At 39.3% G+C, this 20,301-nt stretch overlaps 1 protein-coding gene across 1 annotated transcript in view; it reads right to left on the bottom strand.

Moving 5' to 3' along the window:
* lrrc75a (leucine rich repeat containing 75A) overlaps positions 1-14,457 on the bottom strand; it is a 73,494-nt gene extending 59,037 nt beyond the window's left edge. The window contains exons 1-2 of the mRNA XM_086260733.1: positions 13,357-14,457; positions 2,346-2,474 (exon numbers count right to left, since the gene is read on the bottom strand). Of these exons, the coding sequence (XP_086116859.1) occupies positions 2,346-2,474; positions 13,357-13,608 (381 nt within the window). The 5' untranslated portion in view covers positions 13,609-14,457. The remainder of the gene's footprint in view (positions 1-2,345; positions 2,475-13,356) is intronic.
* Positions 14,458-20,301: the final 5,844 nt, after the last annotated feature.

The raw sequence follows: 20,301 nt of genomic DNA, 5'->3' as shown, positions 1-20,301 counted from the left end.
TTATTTTAACTGTCATAAAAAGGATGTGACAAGTGATAATAATAACAACTGTACTGCATTAAAACATTCACAGCAGGTGGGATATCCGATCTTTAAGTGATGACGTATAAACCCTGCTTCCCGTTCAAAACTAATCTGCGTTTATTAAGGCTGTTGTGTTTTTAACGTTTTAATGCTTTGTATCTTGTTCTATTTAATCTAAACAAGCCCCTAAATAAAGGCAGAGATCACTGTGGGCCTATCTTGGTTTTTGCTACCACTATTCATTTCAAAGCTCAGCTGTTAAACCTTACGATGTAACTACAGCCCAGCCCATACAGCAGTATATTAATGACTAACCTCGTATTGTTGATGGATTATCTCAGTTGTTCTCCTGACTGACGTTTGGTCCATTTACAGCATCCTGCTATGCGATTGCATTTGTCCCTAACATTGGGAACCCTCATGTTAACTTTTATCGAGTGGAAAAAAGTTCGTTTTCATCCTCCAGCTTCACTGTGTTAATGTGTTTACATCATGCAAACATAGCTGTGTCGCTAGCGATCACATAGCACACCATTATATACCAGCTAGCCCAACTTCAGTAACCCTACAAACATCACTGCTGTTTAGTTTCCTGTCTTCATTTATGCAGCATATAGCAGAGGTGTGTGTTTTAATTTTTCAGAAATCCCCCAATAAGTAGTATATATAAGACATATATCATTTGATCTTAAACAAAAAAAAAGAGACTTCCCGCGTAACACTAGAGGGAGCCCACGTACAACCAGTGGTATGCGTACCACAGTTAGAGAACCACTAATTTAGGGCACAAACATGCTAGTTATTATTATAAAAAAAAATCTGAAGCTACTTTTTATCAGATAAATCATAATCAATTAGCAAATTCTGAGCACATTTTAATGACCACTAAATCACTGTGATTTTTACTTTCCAAAATTATTGAAGGCAACAAAAACATACCAGCTTTTCATTTATTTTGAAATTTTTGAGACTTGAAATGTAAAATGTCTGTCTCTAAAGCACTTTGGGTGAACCTCTGTTATTTAAATATTTTATAGAAAAATAAATAAAATAGATGCAACAGTCAACACAAAAAGGTTCAGACATTTTTCATAGTGCATGTTTGAGGTGCATCGTTTCATTTCCAAAAAACTAATTTCAGTGGGCTACACACTGAACTTAGAGCATAGAAACAAAGCATTGATTCTATCACACTAGTATAAATTTGTTGGTGTCTATACTAGATCGATCGGCCCACCTCTAAATTACGTGGGGACTACAAAGATTCCCTGCAGAAACCTAAATCAGGCATAAAATATCATCAGAGGGTGGCTGCTCTCAGTTTTAGGCATGTCTAGGCATGTCTCGGTGTGTACGAGGGAACGCAAACACATGGTATCCCTATATAATTGAGCTTTCCACAAACATACACACTCACACTTGCCAGCGTAATTAGCAAATTCTGCCATGATGACGCACAGCTGGTAAAAATGTATTGACTCTTGGGCAATCATGGGTCTGCACTAAATATTTGCCATTAGTGTTTCTTTGCCTTTTCTCTGTGGAAGTTGTGCAGATATGCAATACTTATTTTTCACATCTCAAGCATTCTGTTTTCACAGGAAACCCATCAAATTAAAGTGCAAAGCCTGCTTTAGAAAGGTCAGGATTTATGGCCACAAATCACTCACATATAGATTATACCAATTAGTTAATCATTTCAGTAATGTTTCTGCATCATCATAGGCTGAGAACATTGAAATGGAGTCAGTGTTTGCTTGAAAAAAGACTTTTAACGCAGCCAGCTTCAGGGCAACAGTGTTTCACAACAGAATGTACTGAAATGACACATCAGGCCTCTGAATTCCTATCTTCATCTCCATCACTCCTTCTTCCTTGTATTATTCATTGTGTGTCGCTGCTTCCATGCTCTCTTTCCCTCTCCTTTTCTGTCCTTCAGTGACACCGGACTACATGAGTGAACAAACACAAGCAGCAGTAGTTCCCTCAAGGACGCACATATAATACACAGCCACTTTAGAGCACTTCCGTAACCAAATAGTATCAAAGAAATGAGTCAGGAGATCATCTGATAGCAGCAACGCAATAAATAGCATCAGTCAGTGACAGTGTGTGTGTTTATGTTAGCATGCCCAGGAGCCTTTACAGTAGGAGGTACTAGGTTTTATTAACATTTATTTACACTGTGTGTGTGTGTGTTTATGTTAGCATGCCCAGGAGCCTTTACAGTAGGAGGTACTAGGTTTTATTAACATTTATTTACACTGTGTGTGTGTGTGTGTGTGTGTGTGTGTGTGTGTGTGTGTGTGTGTTTGTCCTACCGTCTTGGGGCAGTGTACGTATCGCGCCAGACTGATAATCAGATCATGCGTGATGGGATCAACCAGGTTTCTGAAGCTGGCGTAGCGGTACAACACGTCATCCAGTGATGTTGATTCCATGCCTAGGTCCTACACACACATTAAGTAAGACCATATGTATTAGCAATATATTTATGTAGCACATTTCATATAAACAGGCTTTACATTAAAAAAAAGGAAAGATAATGAGGGAAAAAAGAGAAAAGAATACAGGTTCCATGACTGCTACGAATTCATTCATTCCCTCATATGTAAGTCCGAGCGAGTATGTCAAAGACGTTTACATTCTGAATGCAGCTTTTTAAACTTCCCGACCCCCTAAAGCATTGAATTAAAGCCCTCTGAACTGCTTCCTGCTGTCTGACTGTCTGGTTTCTGGAGAGGAGGCCAAAAAACAAAATTTGTCACATCTCAAGCCCCATCAAAGCCAATGAAGCATAAACCTGCTGGCAGAGCTTCACGCATGAACAGCAGTCTTGTTAAAACTTCAAAAGTCAACATGAATGACAACGCCACATGAAAGTGTGCAGGAGAGGATTAGACTGCCACAGTTGAAAGTATTTTGAGGAAAAGCTCCTGTCACTGACTTTAATATGAAGCCTAAAGCAGAGCACAGGCTGTGTATGCTGGATGCAGTACAACTGAGCAAAACAACCATGCTATGCTATTTGTTTGAGCTCAAGTCACTGATGACATTAATCATTTACATTATCCATCATGCTCCATTATAAGGACCCAAAAGTTGATTTGTTTGGGAACAAAATTAAAAGGTTAAAACACTAGCAAAGCTTTATGTTTGGGTTTTTAACAAGTACAACAAGAGTATGAGAGTGCTCCATGTAACACAAATACTACTGTCAATCTTGATGTTTTTAGAACTTAACTAACAGCGGGACCAAAAATTGTAAAGTTTGTCCTGAGTGTGGGAGTAAAGGAAAGGTCACTTTCTTGGTAGCATGAATGTGCTCATTTCATGGCAATCTGCCAATTAGATTGTGAGAAATCCTGACATTTTGCTCTAGCTCGTGCAGTGTGCAGGGGAAAGGTTTAATCTAGGCACAAATTTGTTCTGTAAACGTCTGGTCCAGCTCCCAAATACATAACTGTAGTTCTAAAATACTACATTTATTTCCTGCTTGATCCTGTCAAAGCAGAAAACGCTGGAACACCAAAATATTCTGCATTTACGCTTTGCAGACCACGAGTGAGCTCTAGGACTCTCAGTTTTTTCTGCTTGAGTGCTCATTTTTAGCTGTGCTGCTGGCAAGACGTTGTGGATGGTAATGTCCTTCTGCTACCATCCAAAGCATTAGCCTATATATTTTACATAAATTCAGGGTTTAGTAACAACTTCTCCTCAAGCTCCATCATCAGATCAACTAATTTATCTAATATCACACTTTCAAAGCTAATGACCATGCTTAAAGCTTAGGCTGCACTTTAATAAAAAATGTCACTAAATATTTCTTGATGCATGCTCAATCATCCAAATAAGTAAATTCCCAAAAGTTCATTCTGTTGTGGTTGAATCAATACACTGTGTGCACAATTATTAGGCAAGTGAGTATTTTGGCCATATCATAATTTTTATGCAAATTTTCAAGCTGTATAAACTTGTGTGCTTATTGGATTTAAGCATATCAGGTGATGTGTATTTGCATAATGAGTGAGGGCGTGGCCTGGGAAGATCAACACTCTATATAAAAGTGTGCATAATTTCTATGCAGCTTCTCTTCCTCAGGCAAAATGGGCCAAAAAAAAAAGATGTAAAGGTATTTCAGAGGGATGCAGCAGTCTTGAAACTGCTAAGATATTGGGGCGTAACCACATCAAATGTTTTGTTGCAAACAGGGTCGCAAGAAACGTATTGAGAAAAAAAGACGGAAATTAACTACCAAAGATTTGAGAAGAATCAAAAGTGAAGCTATCAGGAACCAATTATCCTATAGGGCTGCCATATCCCAGAACTGCAGCCTACCCAGAGTGTCCAGAAGTACAAGGTTTTCAGTGCTTAGACACATGGCCAAGGTAAGGAAGGCTGAAACCCCACCACCACTGAACAAAACACACAAGTTGAAACATCAAGAATGGGCCAAGAAATATCTGAAGACAGATTTTTCAAAGGTTTTATGGACTGATGAGATGAGAGTGACTCTTGATGGACCAGATGGCTGGGCCCATGGCTGGATCTGTAAAGGACACAGAGCTCCACTTTGACTCAGACGCCAGCAAGGTGAAGGTGGGGTACTGGTATGGGCTGGTATTTATTAAGATGAGCTAGCTGGGCCTTTTCAGGTTGAAGATGGCCTCAAAATCAAACTTACTCCCAGTTTTCTTCAAGCAGTGGTACAGGAAAAAGTCTGCATCTTTCAAGAAGACTAGTATTTTTATGCAGGACAATGCTCCATCGCATGCATCGAAGTACTCCACTGCATGCTTAGCCAGTAAAGGCCTTAAGGATGAAAAAATAATGACATGGCCCCCATTCCTCATCTGACCTAAACCCTATTGAGAACCTGTGTGCCCTGCTTAAGCAAGAGATTTATAGTAGAGGGAAACAGTACACCTCTCTGAACAGTGTCTGGAAGGCTGTGGTTGCTGCTGCACAAAAAGTTGATCATCAACACATCAAGAAACTGACAGACTCCATGAATGGAAGGCTTGTGAGGGTAGCTATATTGGTCACTGATTTTCTTTGACATGTCAGAAATGTTTATATGTAAATTCTGAGTTGTTTTATTACTCTTACTTTAATAATTGTGCACACAGTGCATAGTTACTAAAAAAGTTACCATTTAATATACTTATAACTGCAAAGAAATATAGTTTCGGTATATTTTCTTTTGAAGTTAACATTTGTGAGACCAACTGATAGTGAGGGCAGGATTTCTGTTTTGTTTGGGTTTTTTTTTTTTTTGGGGGGGGGGGGGGGGGGGGGGTTATTATAAAATACAGGAAAAAATATTGGGCAAAAACAGTTTGCCACTTTGGTATTTTGTGAAAATGTATTTCACTTTGGGGTAAAGTTAGCGTTCCCCAAGATCAAACTTCAAGCTCAGATTTATAGTCGTGATTTATGCGCTTCATAAAGAAAATATTGAAATTGTATATTTTCATTATATGTGTGGTCTGTATATGTCCCGTGTAACAGGATGCATATTGTATCCAGTATGTAATTTGCTTTACTAACTTTTTTATCTATACCATTATTATTTGTGTGGATGCTAGAATGCTGCTTGGAAGATGCTCTGAGAGAAAGAATGTGTGTAACAAGAATCCAGACACTTTTTAGCCTGTAGGTAAGTGCAGATATATTTTCATGTGTTTGGATTTGTTTTGCAGGCATTTTATTGCCAGCTGAGTGGCAACAGGACTGACCTTTAGAAATGAGAGAAAAGGGAAGAGCGAGACTGATGGATGCTCAGTCTCCTAGAGAAAGCTATGATTCACTGAGGTTTCCATGCTGCTTATTGTTCTGCGTAGGAGTGGCTGCAAATAATGACAGCAGCTTCGACTGACACAAACACACACACACACACACACACACACACACACACACACACACACATACATACACACACACACAGGGACATTAATCAGCGGCTGTGTTTTCAGATAACGGTGGCATTAATAGTTAATAATCACCACATAAGAGAAATGTATGATTAGTTCATCAACAGGTGTATGCTATAGTGGTCAGCGACAGTAGCCTGAAAATAACTGGCTAGTTTTAAACCTTTCCACAATGTCTGACTTCTGGCTTACAAACCTCTGGACTAACGATGAGGTCTGATCTGTGAAGTACACTAACAAGTGAATGGAAGAAAAAAAATCTGTCAGCAGAACTTGTTACCAGTAGTAATGGATTTAATGAATATATGGAAACAAAAGTATCCATTTTTGCTCAGTTTAGGACACTGATTATATTTCTAGAATTCTTCCAAGTTTTTCCAAGAGCCTAATTTCATGTTTCAATACCACACTAACAATAGAACAGGGGGGGGGACAAGACGGGAACAAACAGTGCACTTACAGAAAAATAAAAAACCAAAGATAGTTGGATAACTCATTAGGATGTGGTAATAACTGGGAACATTTAGCGTGTGATAGGAGAAACTGTATGTGTGTGTGATACTTCTATTAGTTAACAGCTCGAGAGAAGAAAGATAATTTTTTTTTTACATTAGCTACTAATAACGACAATCATTATGGAAAAAACATATAAATAATAATAATCACTATCATCGTTATCGTGTGCGTTCATTTATATTCACTCCAGAAAGGTATTACATTATTAACGTTACCCTCTTATGAAATATGCATGACAAAGCATAAAAATGCATAGTCTAATATCCTGGCCTCTGTGTGTCAAATGCATAGCCACTCACACACATGCATACTGAGAACAGTTCTAGTGAAAGCAAAGTCCACACTAATTAGGATCGGTCAACATCAAAGCAGTGGTTGGAACCCAGCTGAATATTAACAAAGGTGGAGCTGAAGAGACGCGGCAAACACAAACACAATGGATCAAGTGCAGCTCTTTGCTAAATAAAAGGAAATGGCAACAGAGGCAGGTGGAGCTATATATGAAGCAGATGTTGAACCTTATCAAAAATCACATCCTGACCAAACAGTATGCGCCACCTCTGACAAGACAGGCCTCCATTTTGTTATTTTTGTAAGAGAATCTGGACCGGGATCTCACATTTGGTAAAGAATAAGAAAATAAATGCCATATTTAACAGCCTTGCACAAACACGAAATGACATGTGGAGCAATCACTGTCGATTGTCACTGTCGATGAAGAGCCACCTCGACAGGACAAGACTCGGCTGACAAAGGTCACTCTTTCGAGGATGCCAATGTTCACATTTTGGACAGAGAAGACACGGTTTGAAAGAAGAGTGAAAGAATCCATCTATGTCCACTGTAAACGACCATCTTTGAACAGAGGCGGTGGCTTACGACACCAACCGTCTGCCATCTATAATCCAGTTTTGAGATCCTTTCCCAGACACCTTAACGCCCACTCACATCCTGGACCATTTGACCTCAGGAAATCACATGATAGGGTGGGGCTAGGTTTTACAGCGGGTTCACCTGAAACCTTGGCTGATTGTGACCCACACCAGTTTTCACCCCTTGGCTAGTGTGATTAGGTAGAGTATCAACAGTGGGTTCATGACCCTCTTGGGGGACACTCCCCTAAGACTTAAATCTGGGACTCTCCAGCATTTGACGTTAGAATTTAAGAAGCTTCTCGGATGAGAGGTGAAACATCTTCAAGCAACTCAAAGAAGTCCAGACGTTTTTCTTTCCAAGCTCCTTAGACTACGATGACCTGGATGACTGAGAACCTTCACAGACACTGTCGATTATGTATTTATTTATTATTAACATGGTGCCAGCCTGTGGTTCAGCTTCCGCGACTCCCTTCCATGTCGAAACCATCAGCCGCAGTTTTGGCTGAGGGCAACAAGGGATCTGTTTCTGACAGGCCAGCTTGGTGCGCTAGCCGTTGTTGGAGACCGTTAGTTAGCTACCATCTGGCAACGCGAAATAGCCAACACTCCTGTCTGTGGACAGCTAGCTAGCCTATGAAACTAGCTAGCTTCTTAGGCTACCTAAGAAGCTAGCTAACTTGAGATATATGCCCTGAAATGAGAATAGGTTTTTGAATACCGACTATGTAACAGTGCAAGCTATTTAAAGGTTGGGTGGCTCTGCCCAATGTGATTGTGGCAATCAACACCCAATCAGGATTGGCAGAATGAGATACATGCTTCTGAGGAATACTCAGGGAGGTGCATCCCATAGTGAGACATTGAAACAAATGCTAAGAGTCAGAACCTTTATTCACCCAGGAAATGAAACTCCTGAGAACAAGATTGTCTTTTAAGACAGTGTCCAGGGCCCAGACAGGCAGCATTAACCTAGCACGTATGAGTCTACAGTATCAACCTGTTAATTACAACATAGGCTCACCCTAAATCATGTCCTGATATATTGTCTTTGCGGACTCTAATGAGGACCATTGTTTATAAAATGTAGATCATGCTGTTATTGAAGAAAACTCTAAGGTAGCGATGGAGCCCATAAACCAATCACTGAGGAAGTTGATGGCCATTTTTTCATAGGCATGCATACAACCTGAGGAGTCCCCCCCCCTGCTGGCCATTTGAAAGAATGCAAGATTCACACACTTTGGCATTACCACAGCCATCTTTTATATTCAATCTATGCATAAAAGTTATATAGTGTATATGCTGATCATATATTGGTAGTCAGATAGTTTTTACTATTATATGTATGCAGACATTAAAAAGAAATTCTCACATGACTATATCTTTTTTTTCTTTTTTAATTTTTGTTATTTAGATTTATTTTATCATATTTTTATTAATCCAATGGCGAGTCTGTTCTAGTCTGTTCTTCTAATAAACAGGTTAACTGGCTAGTTTATTATGACAATTATGAGGGAAAGAGTTTTCTTTTTTTTTTAATCTTGTTTTTCTATCTATAAAACAAGGGGCAGCTAATGTAACTGTTGGGGCTTCTTTCATGACGTTTTGACTGCCATGTCATTGTCTCTATTGAAATGGTGCCCGACCGATCTTGAATTTGCTTATTAGCACTGCCGGCAGGACTCAACCCATGGTGATTCAAAGAGCCGCGGACAATATGAATCATTCAATCAAATGGCACCATGTTGAGACACTGCCCCTCAAGTGCTGATTAGACAAAAATAAAAGATGGCTGAGCGAACATCAGTGCAATGTATGGAGATAGATCCACTCTTTTATGACGTGCTTTATCAAAACAGCACAAAACTCCACAGGGAACTTCTGCAGTTCTGGGAAAACGGCGAATCTTTGGAGGCTCTGGACACAAATCATGCTGCTGTAACATGAAGTCACGGTCTTTGTCTTGGTGTCCTTTACAGTTCACTTCCTTGGTTATTTTGAAGGTTTTCCTGTGTTTTTACATCCTTACTTTTTCTTTTTCCCACTCTTTCAGTGTCATACACAGAGTTGAAACATCTTAATAGCCCTTTCTCCTTGATGTGGATTTAGTCTATGCTTGTTTTAATCATTTTTGCCATTTTTCTGTTCAGCCCTCATCACATATCTAATAAAATAATTTTAGCAGCACATGTCAGAGTCGAACCTTATCCATAACGGTAGATTTGGATTTCATTTGTGTTTTCTAACATCACTGCCACAATTCAGATCTATGGGATACCTCCTCACAAGGCAGGTGCCATTCTTTCATCGCATGCTTGTGATGAAACAGAGTTTGGTGAACCAGACTTACTCCCTGAGTTAAGCTCCACAGGATTTCAGCAGCTGACTGGTATCTTCAGACGTTAGAGGCAACCGCAACGCTACACCACTGCTGCTACTACTACTGAAACCCTGGTCACATGTGATGGCTTCAAAAAAATCCCATGCAGCTGAGTGGAAACACCTGAAGGAACCCTGCCAGATAAATTTAGCGCCAGTAAAGCATGCTCCGGCGCTCTTTCTTACAGTTAAGCGATCAGCTGTGAGGGGGCCCGGGGGCGAACGGTGTAGAGAGATGCCAGTTTTTGGTTGCGAGTTAATTGAAGAGCATTGATTGAGAAGAAGGCCTCCTCATTATCTCTTAACAGAGCTCCTGTTTCATTAATCAATGTCTACTTGATTCAAGCTCGCCAGTTTATCGCCATTGTTTCCAAGCAACAATAAAGAGACGCTCGTAACCAACACACTCTTCAAAATCAGCGCTTCACTTTCATCTCTCCTTGTTTCCCTTTCCCTTCTCTCTCTCTCTCTGTCATGTTTCCCTCTAAGTGCTGTCTTTCACTGTCTCTGAAATCACTCACCACCACTTCTTGTCTGTCCTCTGCTTTAGCTGAACACTAATGGTAGTCTTTCTTTTTTCTCTCCTCCTGCTTCCCTTTATTCATAGTAATTGTCTTTATCCAATTCATCCTGTTTCTGTCCGTCACATACTGTTCCGGCAGAGCACAGGCCCTACGCAACATGAAACTAAATATCATCATTATATTACTGGAACTCCTCCAATTATGCCTTCATGACCCAACATCAAAACCTGTTATTATCTCTATTATGTTAATGCAAATGTAAGGCAACCCAGTTTGTTTTCAGCCTTCTCCGTTTGGCCTCTAAAGCTGGAACACCCTGCTGATAAAGAAATACAGACCACATCCTTCAGTCTCCAACATCCCTGAGTACCTATTTGGTACTATTTGGTGCTCAGGAAGCAGCACCTCAGGCTTATAGACATACAGCTTCCCCAGATTGCTGTTTACTGATTACTCAGTGCTAGTTGGACGTTTTCTTTCCACCACTCAGCATTACAACAAATGGCCTAAATCCTCCATCACTAAGCTAGGCTATACATTTTATTATAAATAAAATAATGAATAAATTATTATAAATAATAACATAAATAATAATTATTTGATTATTATTGTTACTGACACCATGAGAAAGAACAAGGTGCTGATAGAGATCTTGTAGATATAGTAGTGGCCGTTACAGTGGTTAAATTGATTGCCATTAGGTAGAGGTACCTGAAGCAGCCATATAAGCTGCTTCTAAAGTGGAAAATCTCTAAAAACAAGCAAACAAAACAGATCTAAAAGTAGCTTATTCTTTCAAGAGGAAATAGTCTGAAATTCCTACAAGAAACAGGAACCATTTGGGGAAGTCGATTTTTCTACCTGTTTCAAACTAAATCTTAATCATATTTTGTTTCAGGCAGTTCTGCTTTCAGGAGGTTTACGAGCATCTGACTTGGAACTTGTGATGCTGAAATAGCTGATTGTGAAAACAGAAACAACCAATAATAACAAAATAAAAGAATAAGTGCTGGAGGAACTTGTACCTGTTGGGAAAACAATCAACTTGAGCAATTAAATTAATTCTTGAAAAATTAAGTTTCCTGAAACTTTTTGTGGACCTATAGTAAACCAGTAAGCATCCTGGTTCATTTCAACATCTTATATGCCTAATTTTCCCATTTTTGTGGTTACTGGCAGTCTAACATGGAGTGTAAGTGGGGAAAAGGCTATGCACAAAACATGAATTATGAGTCTTTCTAGATGGAAGTCTCAGGTCTGTTTGGAAGTGCTTATCTCATTAGATCCCACACTAGGGATCACAGCCTGGAGAAAACTTACTAGATGACCAAATTACCAGCGTATTAACATTAATTTGTTTACATGGAAACAAAAATTGTTTCTTTCCACGTCTTGAAATTAGCTAGACACAACCTCACATGAACTACAAAACATTGCATATTACACTGTGTCACTATTATTTCAGCATGTGAAAACATAAAGTATAATCTCAGTTACAAAAACGTTGGGACATTGAGTAAAGTGTAAATAAATACAAAATGCAACGCCTTAAAAATCTCACATATCCATATTTGATTTGAAATGGGATACCTAAGGCATATCGAACATTTAAATGAACAGATTTGACTATTTCATGAAAAATATTAGCATGAAACAAGTTCAGGAACATTTTTACACTGATTGGTTACTTGTGTAAAAAGTTGAAAATGTATTAAAAGATCATCTGAGAGAGCCAGTGATTCTCAGAAGTGTAGACAATTGCAGATTAATACACCACTGTCCAGACTCCTAAATTTGCAAAGATTTTGAATATCTCATCATCTCCAGTACATGACATCATCAAAAAGACTCAAAGAATCTGGAGGAATCTCTGTAAGCAAGGGACAAGGCCAGTCCTGTATTGGATGTCCTTGACCTTCAGGCCTTCAGACAGCACTGACAGATGTGATCAGGAACACTTCCAGAAATCACTGTCTCTGAACACCCACGTATGCAGGTTAAAGCTCTGTCATGCAGAGAAGAAGCCATATGTGAACATGATTCAGAAACACTGCTGTCTTCTCTGACCCAAAACTCATTTAAAATGGACTGAAAGCAGAAAACTGCTTTGTGATCAGATCAATCCAAATCTAAAATTCTTTGTGGGAAACATGAACGGCGTATCCTCCAAACTAAAGAGGAGAGGGCCCTTGCTATGAGCATCTCTGGTGATACTGGGGTGCATTATTGCCTATCAAAAAGGTAGCTTGCACATCTGGAAAGGTATACACCAGGGGTCCCCAACTCCAGGCCTTGAGGGCCGGTGTCCTGCAGGTTTTAGATCTCACCCTGAGAACCTTCACAGACCTTTGTGTTAACGTTTGCTTATCACCGCCATCTGCCACCAGTGCATAGAGCTTTGATCAGTAAATAGTAACAGAACAATTCTGATGAAAATCTCCAAAGTCCAAACAGTAATCTGGGGAAGCTATGTGTCTATAAGCCTCAGGTGCTGCTCCCTGAGTTTGAGTCACGAGGGGATAAACTATAAACACTGCCAGCGTATGGGCTCTGTGAAGTGTGTCGAAATCAGTTTCTTCCCTCACTGTCTTCATCTGCTCTTTTTAGTTTCCTTACTGTCACAGTAATAAACACAGATTGTTTCTCAGAATTTTACCCCTGTCATCCTCAGACCCTTCCCTTCTCTGCCGCTCTCCACATCATCCCATTCAACTGGTGGCATTTTCTTTCTCCTGCTTCCCTTTTGTTTCTCGCCACACCAGATTCTCCCAGCCTGTTGTTGGGCTTTTTCTTCTCTCTGTAGCAACAGCAGCATCCAGACTGAGAGAGGTTGTAAATCACAGCACTCTCTCCACTCTGTACCCATGCAGCAGACTCAGGCACTGCCAGGCATACTTGCAGGGAGGACGTCAATTCATCAGGCATGCAGGAAGTCAGTCTCTGAATGGCTTCAGTCAGTGAGCATCAGCGGTTAGTCTGAGCCTGGCTTCTCTTTCAGCATCAGTGTTGACATTAACTTAAGGTAATAGAGCACGACAGGAAAGAACAGAGGAAGTGTGCAGAAAGAAAAAGCATCATTCACACAGCAGACTAAGCGACTACCTGTCGGAGCGTCTTCAGCATCTCCGTGGCCTCATCCTGCTTGCCCTGTTTGGCCATCAGCATCATCTCCTGGATCATGCCGATGCGGCGCTGGTAGGGTGGTGGTGGCGTCCCGCTACGGCTCAGCCTGTCCCCTGACTTCAGCATGAGGGAGGCTAAGATGTCTCCCCGCTCCTTGGTGGGTGTCCGCTTCCAACTGTGCTGAGGACTCGCTCCTGCAGGCTCCTGGCCTTTAGCCTGCTTGGCACCCATGGTGCTGCCTCTTAATGTGAACTCTGGCAACAAAGAGATTGGTCCCACAGAGCAGTCATGCAGCGGCAGCTTTGATTCCTGTGTCAGACACCTGCTTCAGTAAAACGTCAGCAGCTCATCACGTCTCTGTGAAATGTGGAAAGTGTGCCTGCTCCCAGAGTACAGTACAACACTGCAGATACGCTGAGAAGGAGCGCTGGTAGTTTTGTGCTGTTACTCACAGGAGCTGGAGCTCATGTAGGGAACAGGTCTTTGGATGCTGCCTGCCGCATGGCCGCAGAGCGCGGACTCAGCAGAGTCAGGCTGCCGGAGATCCCCAGCAGTGAGTCTGCCTCAGCGACAGCCTCCTATCCCGGACCCAACTTCAGCACCAAATATTTACCCTCTCCTCCTCCTCCCGAGCTGTCCTCTAGAACACAGCGCTCTGTCCTGGAGCAGAGGAGGAGCAGCGGGCGGAGGATCGCTGCTGCATGAAGCAGGGCATGGCAGTGTTTACGTCTGCGGTGCTCCTCGTTCTGCCCTGTCCCTCCTCGGCCGCTGGAAGTCCCGCTGTACCTGCAACAAAAGCAGCGCTGGTCCTCCTCCCGGCCTCACTCTCCATCATTCGCAGGCAGGAAGCAGAAGTCGCATCCGCGCCTCGTCCTGCTGTGTGCAGGCTGCGGCTCAGCGGGCTTTGACAGAAGGGGCCGGACTGAGGTGTCCCCTCCCCGGGACCGAATTATGTATCGCACCCTCTGTTCGAGTGCACGGGGGCGCGCAGCGAGTGCACGTGACCGCAAGTCTTCCTTCCTCCTGGCGGGGTGATGAGGAGAGGCAGGAGGAGGGCCGGGAGGGTATGAGCACTGCCAAGTGTCTAGTTACACGGCGCTGACGCTCCGTCTCCGCACTTGTGTCAAGCCAGCCTCCAATTCGAGACTTGCAGTCAAGCCAGCCTCCAGTTGATTTTACGTTCCCTGTGTATTCAAAGTATTACGGGAATGGATGTGGAAACCGGATTTCAAAATAAAAGCCAACTTCGAGTGAATTAACAGATATGTTAAGAACATAATAACATATAATTTAGGCTTTTTTTTTTTTAGAAACTCTAATGTTACATTTACATGACACAGCCTTGTACCCTAATTGTGCCCTGTCACTATCAAGGCCATCTTATTTTGGATTTCAAAGTAAAAGCCCTGTGAATCTTCATTTTTGAACTACTCTTTCAATGAATTCATAATGCTCTTAAAAGCAAAAGTCGTATTTCCAAATACTATTTGAACTTTGTATCAACACTTTCCAACCGCAGTCTTTTTCACAGTAATACCATATCAAATAAATTCTTTCTGATTTTGCTTTTCATAGTAATGGCCCTTTGAAATTGCCGATATTTGACTTAATCTCCTAACGATTCAAAATGCTCTAAAATGAAAAATTCTTGTTTCCACAGGGTAATTCCACTTTAGATCAACAGTATACAACCCCGCAGTGATACCATATCAATATCAAGTCATTCTGATTTTGCTTTCAAAAATAAAAGCCCTTTCAAATTGTCCATAATTGACCTAACTTTCAGTGATTTCAAAATGCTCTAAAATGGAAAATTCCTGTTTCCACAGGGTAATTCCACTTTAGATCAACAGTATACAACCCCACAGTGACACCATATCAATATCAAGTCATTCTGATTTTGCTTTCAAAAATAAAAGCCTTTTCAAATTGTCCATAATTGACCTAACTTTCAGTGATTTCAAAATGCTCTTAAATAGAATTTTGCTGTTTCCACAGGGTAATTCCACTTTAGATCAACAGTATACAACCTCACAGTGATACCATATCAATATCAAGTCATTCTGATTTTGCTTTCAAAAATAAAAGCCTTTTCAAATTGTCCATAATTGACCTAACTTTCAGTGATTTCAAAATGCTCTTAAATAGAATTTTGCTGTTTCCACAGGGTAATTCCACTTTAGATCAACAGTATACAACCTCACAGTGATACCATATCAATATCAAGTCATTCTGATTTTGCTTTCAAAAATAAAAGCCTTTTCAAATTGTCCATAATTGACCTAACTTTCAGTGATTTCAAAATGCTCTAAAATGAAAAATTCTTGTTTCCACAGGGTAATTCCACTTTAGATCAACAGTATACAACCTCACAGTGATACCATATCAATATCAAGTCATTCTGATTTTGCTTTCAAAAATAAAAGCCCTTTCAAATTGTCCACAATTGACCTAACTTTCAGTGATTTCAAAATGCTCTAAAATGGAAAATTCCTGTTTCCACAGGATAATTCCACTCTGTATTTACAGTATACAGCCCCACAGTGATACCATATCAATATCAAGTCATTCTGATTTTGCTTTCAAAAATAAAAGCCCTTTCAAATTGTCCATAATTGACCTAACTTTCAGTGATTTCAAAATGCTCTAAAATGAAAAATTCTTGTTTCCACAGGGTAATTCCACCTTAGATCAACAGTATACAACCTCACAGTGATACCATATCAATATCAAGTCATTCTGATTTTGCTTTCAAAAATAAAAGCCCTTTCAAATTGTCCACAATTGACCTAACTTTCTGTGATTTCAAAATGCTCTAAAATGAAAAATTCTTGTTTCCACAGGGTAATTCCACTTTAGATCAATAGTATACAACCTCACAGTGATACCATATCAATATCAAGTCATTCTGATTTTGCCTTCCAAAATAAATGCCCTTTCAAATTGAACATATACGGCCTACTTTTTTGACGATTTCAAAATGTTCTTAAACAGAATTTTGCTGTTTCCACAGGATAATTTCACTTTAGGTCAACAGTATACAACCTCACGATGTTACCATATCAATTTCAAGTAATTCTGATTATGCCTTCCAAAATAATGGCCTGTTGAAAATGCCCATAATTTACCTAACTTTCAGTGATTTCGGAATGCTCTAAAAAGGAAATTTTCTGTTTCCACAGAATAATTTCACTTTAAATCAACAGTATACAACCCCACAGAGATACGATGTTAAGATCAAGTCACTCTGATTTTGCCTTCCAAAATAAAAGTATTTTCAAATTGCCCATAGACGACCTACTCGTTTAACGATTTCAAAATGCTCTTAAATTGAAAGATGCTGTTTCCACAGGATAATTCCACTTTAGATCAACAGTATCCAACCCGACAGTAAAACCATGTAAATTTCATGTTGGTCTGATTTCGCCTTTCAAATTAATGGCCCGTCGAATTTGTCCATATGTGATATACTCTTTCAATTATTTCAGAATGTTTTAAAAATGAAAATTGCTGTTTCAACACATATTGGGTTTTCATTTTGAAAAGCAAAATCAGACTCAATTGATTATGACAGAATTGAATCATAAAGATGATGTAAAAGGAAGCTGAAATTGCCACTAGGTTGTAATTGATAGTACGTTTATATTTTAAGTCTGTGGAAAGATGTCATTCTAAATAAAGAAATTACAAAACAGCTTGCAAACCAACCATGACATCTTTCCACAGACTTAAAATATAAACGTACTATCAATTACAACCTAGTGGCAATTTCAGCTTCCTTTTACATCATCTTTATGATTCAATTCTGTCATAATCAATTGAGTCTGATTTTGCTTTTCAAAATGAAAACCCAATATGTGTTGAAACAGCAATTTTCATTTTTAAAACATTCTGAAATAATTGAAAGAGTATATCACATATGGACAAATTCGACGGGCCATTAATTTGAAAGGCGAAATCAGACCAACATGAAATTTACATGGTTTTACTGTCGGGTTGGATACTGTTGATCTAAAGTGGAATTATCCTGTGGAAACAGCATCTTTCAATTTAAGAGCATTTTGAAATCGTTAAACGAGTAGGTCGTCTATGGGCAATTTGAAAATACTTTTATTTTGGAAGGCAAAATCAGAGTGACTTGATCTTAACATCGTATCTCTGTGGGGTTGTATACTGTTGATTTAAAGTGAAATTATTCTGTGGAAACAGAAAATTTCCTTTTTAGAGCATTCCGAAATCACTGAAAGTTAGGTAAATTATGGGCATTTTCAACAGGCCATTATTTTGGAAGGCAAAATCAGAATGACTTGAAATTGAAGTAGTACCATGGTGTGGATGTACACTTTTGATCTAACATGGATTCATCCTGTGGAAAGAGCAAGTTTCATTTTTAGAGCGTTCTGAATTCTTTAAAAGAGTAGGTCGTATATCGGCAATTTGAAAAGTCTTTTATTTTTGAAGGCAACATCAGACTGATTTGATATTGATATGGTATCACTGTGGGGTTGGATACTATTGATCTAAAGTGGAATTATGCTGTGGAAACAGCAATTTTCCATCTTAGAGCATTTTGAATTCGCTCCAAGAGTAAGTCATATATGGGCAAATTGAAAAAGCTTTTATTTTGAAAAGCAAAATCAGACTGACTTGAAATTGACATGGTAACATCGTGAGGTTGTATACTGTTGATTTAAAGTGAAATTATTCTGTGGAAACAGAAAATTTCCTTTTTAGAGCATTCCGAAATCACTGAAAGTTAGGTAAATTATGGGCATTTTCAACAGGCCATTATTTTGGAAGGCATAATCAGAATGACTTGATATTGATATGGTAACATCGTGAGGTTGTATACTGTTGACCTAAAGTGAAATTATCCTGTGGAAACAGCAATTTTCACTTTTAGAGCATTTTGAAATCTTTAAAAGAGTAGGTCGTATCTTGGCAATTTGAAAAGTCTTTTATTTTGGAAGGCATAATCAGAATGACTTGATATTGATATGGTATCACTGTGAGGTTGTATACTGTTGATCTAAAGTGGAATTACCCTGTGGAAACAGCAAAATTCTATTTAAGAGCATTTTGAAATCACTGAAAGTTAGGTCAATTATGGACAATTTGAAAAGGCTTTTATTTTTGAAAGCAAAATCAGAATGACTTGATATTGATATGGTATCACTGTGAGGTTGTATACTGTTGATCTAAAGTGGAATTACCCTGTGGAAACAGCAAAATTCTATTTAAGAGCATTTTGAAATCACTGAAAGTTAGGTCAATTATGGACAATTTGAAAAGGCTTTTATTTTTGAAAGCAAAATCAGAATGACTTGATATTGATATGGTGTCACTGTGGGGTTGTATACTGTTGATCTAAAGTGGAATTACCCTGTGGAAACAGGAATTTTCCATTTTAGAGCATTTTGAAATCACTGAAAGTTAGGTCAATTATGGACAATTTGAAAGGGCTTTTATTTTTGAAAGCAAAATCAGAATGACTTGATATTGATATGGTATCACTGCGGGGTTGTATACTGTTGATCTAAAGTGGAATTACCCTGTGGAAACAAGAATTTTTCATTTTAGAGCATTTTGAATCGTTAGGAGATTAAGTCAAATATCGGCAATTTCAAAGGGCCATTACTATGAAAAGCAAAATCAGAAAGAATTTATTTGATATGGTATTACTGTGAAAAAGACTGCGGTTGGAAAGTGTTGATACAAAGTTCAAATAGTATTTGGAAATACGACTTTTGCTTTTAAGAGCATTATGAATTCATTGAAAGAGTAGTTCAAAAATGAAGATTCACAGGGCTTTTACTTTGAAATCCAAAATAAGATGGCCTTGACAGGGCACAATTAGGGTACAAGGCTGTGTCATGTAGATGTAACATTAGAGTTTCTAAAATAAAATAAAAAGCCTAAATTATATGTTATTATGTTCTTAACATATCTGTTAATTCACTCGAAGTTGGCTTTTATTTTGAAATCTGGTTTCCACATCCATTCCCGTAATACTTTGAAAACACAGGGAACGTAAAATCAACTGGAGGCTGGCTTGACTGCAAGTATCGAATTGGAGGCTGGCTTGACACCAGTGTCTCCGCGGGGGAGGTTTTTCTACCAGAGTCCATTCAAAATGTGTCGGCTTGTAGCTGCACTGCTCACAGGCAGAAATGGATAGGGTGTATCTGTCGAGATGAGTCATGCATTTTAAACTGTAGTCTTCTAAGAAAATCGGCCAACAGTGGACCTTGATTTAAGCATTTTGTATCTAACAATTAAAAAAAAATTTTTTTTTGCGGAAATTGTAAACCACAACACCAACTTACAAGTTAATACCCGATTAGAGTAGATCTACTTTGTGCACTGCTCTGTGCAGTCACATTTATTTAAATCACACCTAAAGGGGCTTTAAATTGTAAAATAAAGAGCCCACAGAAAAAACCCCAACAATCACTTGGCGACAGTGGGAAAGAAAAACTCCCTTGTAAGGGGAAGAAACCTCCGGTAGAACCAGGCTCAAGGCTGCACCTCCCTGAGCCCTGACACATAATTGGAGGGGTGCTCTTTTCTATACCCACGCTCATCGTGGTGAACAAAGAACTAAGAACACCTGACAGTAGTCAGGTGTTCTTAGCATCACATTTTTCTGCCCACATTTTATTTTTAAACCTGTTGCTAGAAGTTTAAGTGTCAGCCAAAATGATTTTCATATCAAAGCATTTTTTTTTGAAAGTTTATTACAAGTTTTTGTGAAATCTAGTTTTAATTGATTTTGTTTTTTTAGTTAGTTGGGATAAACTAAAACACATACATGAGTGTTTTCTCCAAAAAACAAATTGAAACAGCTGTCAGTTATTTATACTACCAGGGAAAGACCTGCACTGACATCTGGTGGCAGCTGTGTGGAACCATTACATCAATGTG

Source organism: Aulonocara sp. 'chitande type north' Nkhata Bay, linkage group LG14 (assembly GCF_057382095.1).
Source record: "Aulonocara sp. 'chitande type north' Nkhata Bay isolate Kocher_YH1m ecotype deep benthic linkage group LG14, A_spYH_male_GT1.1, whole genome shotgun sequence".
NCBI lineage: Eukaryota > Metazoa > Chordata > Actinopteri > Cichliformes > Cichlidae > Aulonocara > Aulonocara sp. 'chitande type north' Nkhata Bay.
Note: the sequence above shows the minus strand (reverse complement) of the source record. Positions and strands in the feature narration are given on the sequence as shown.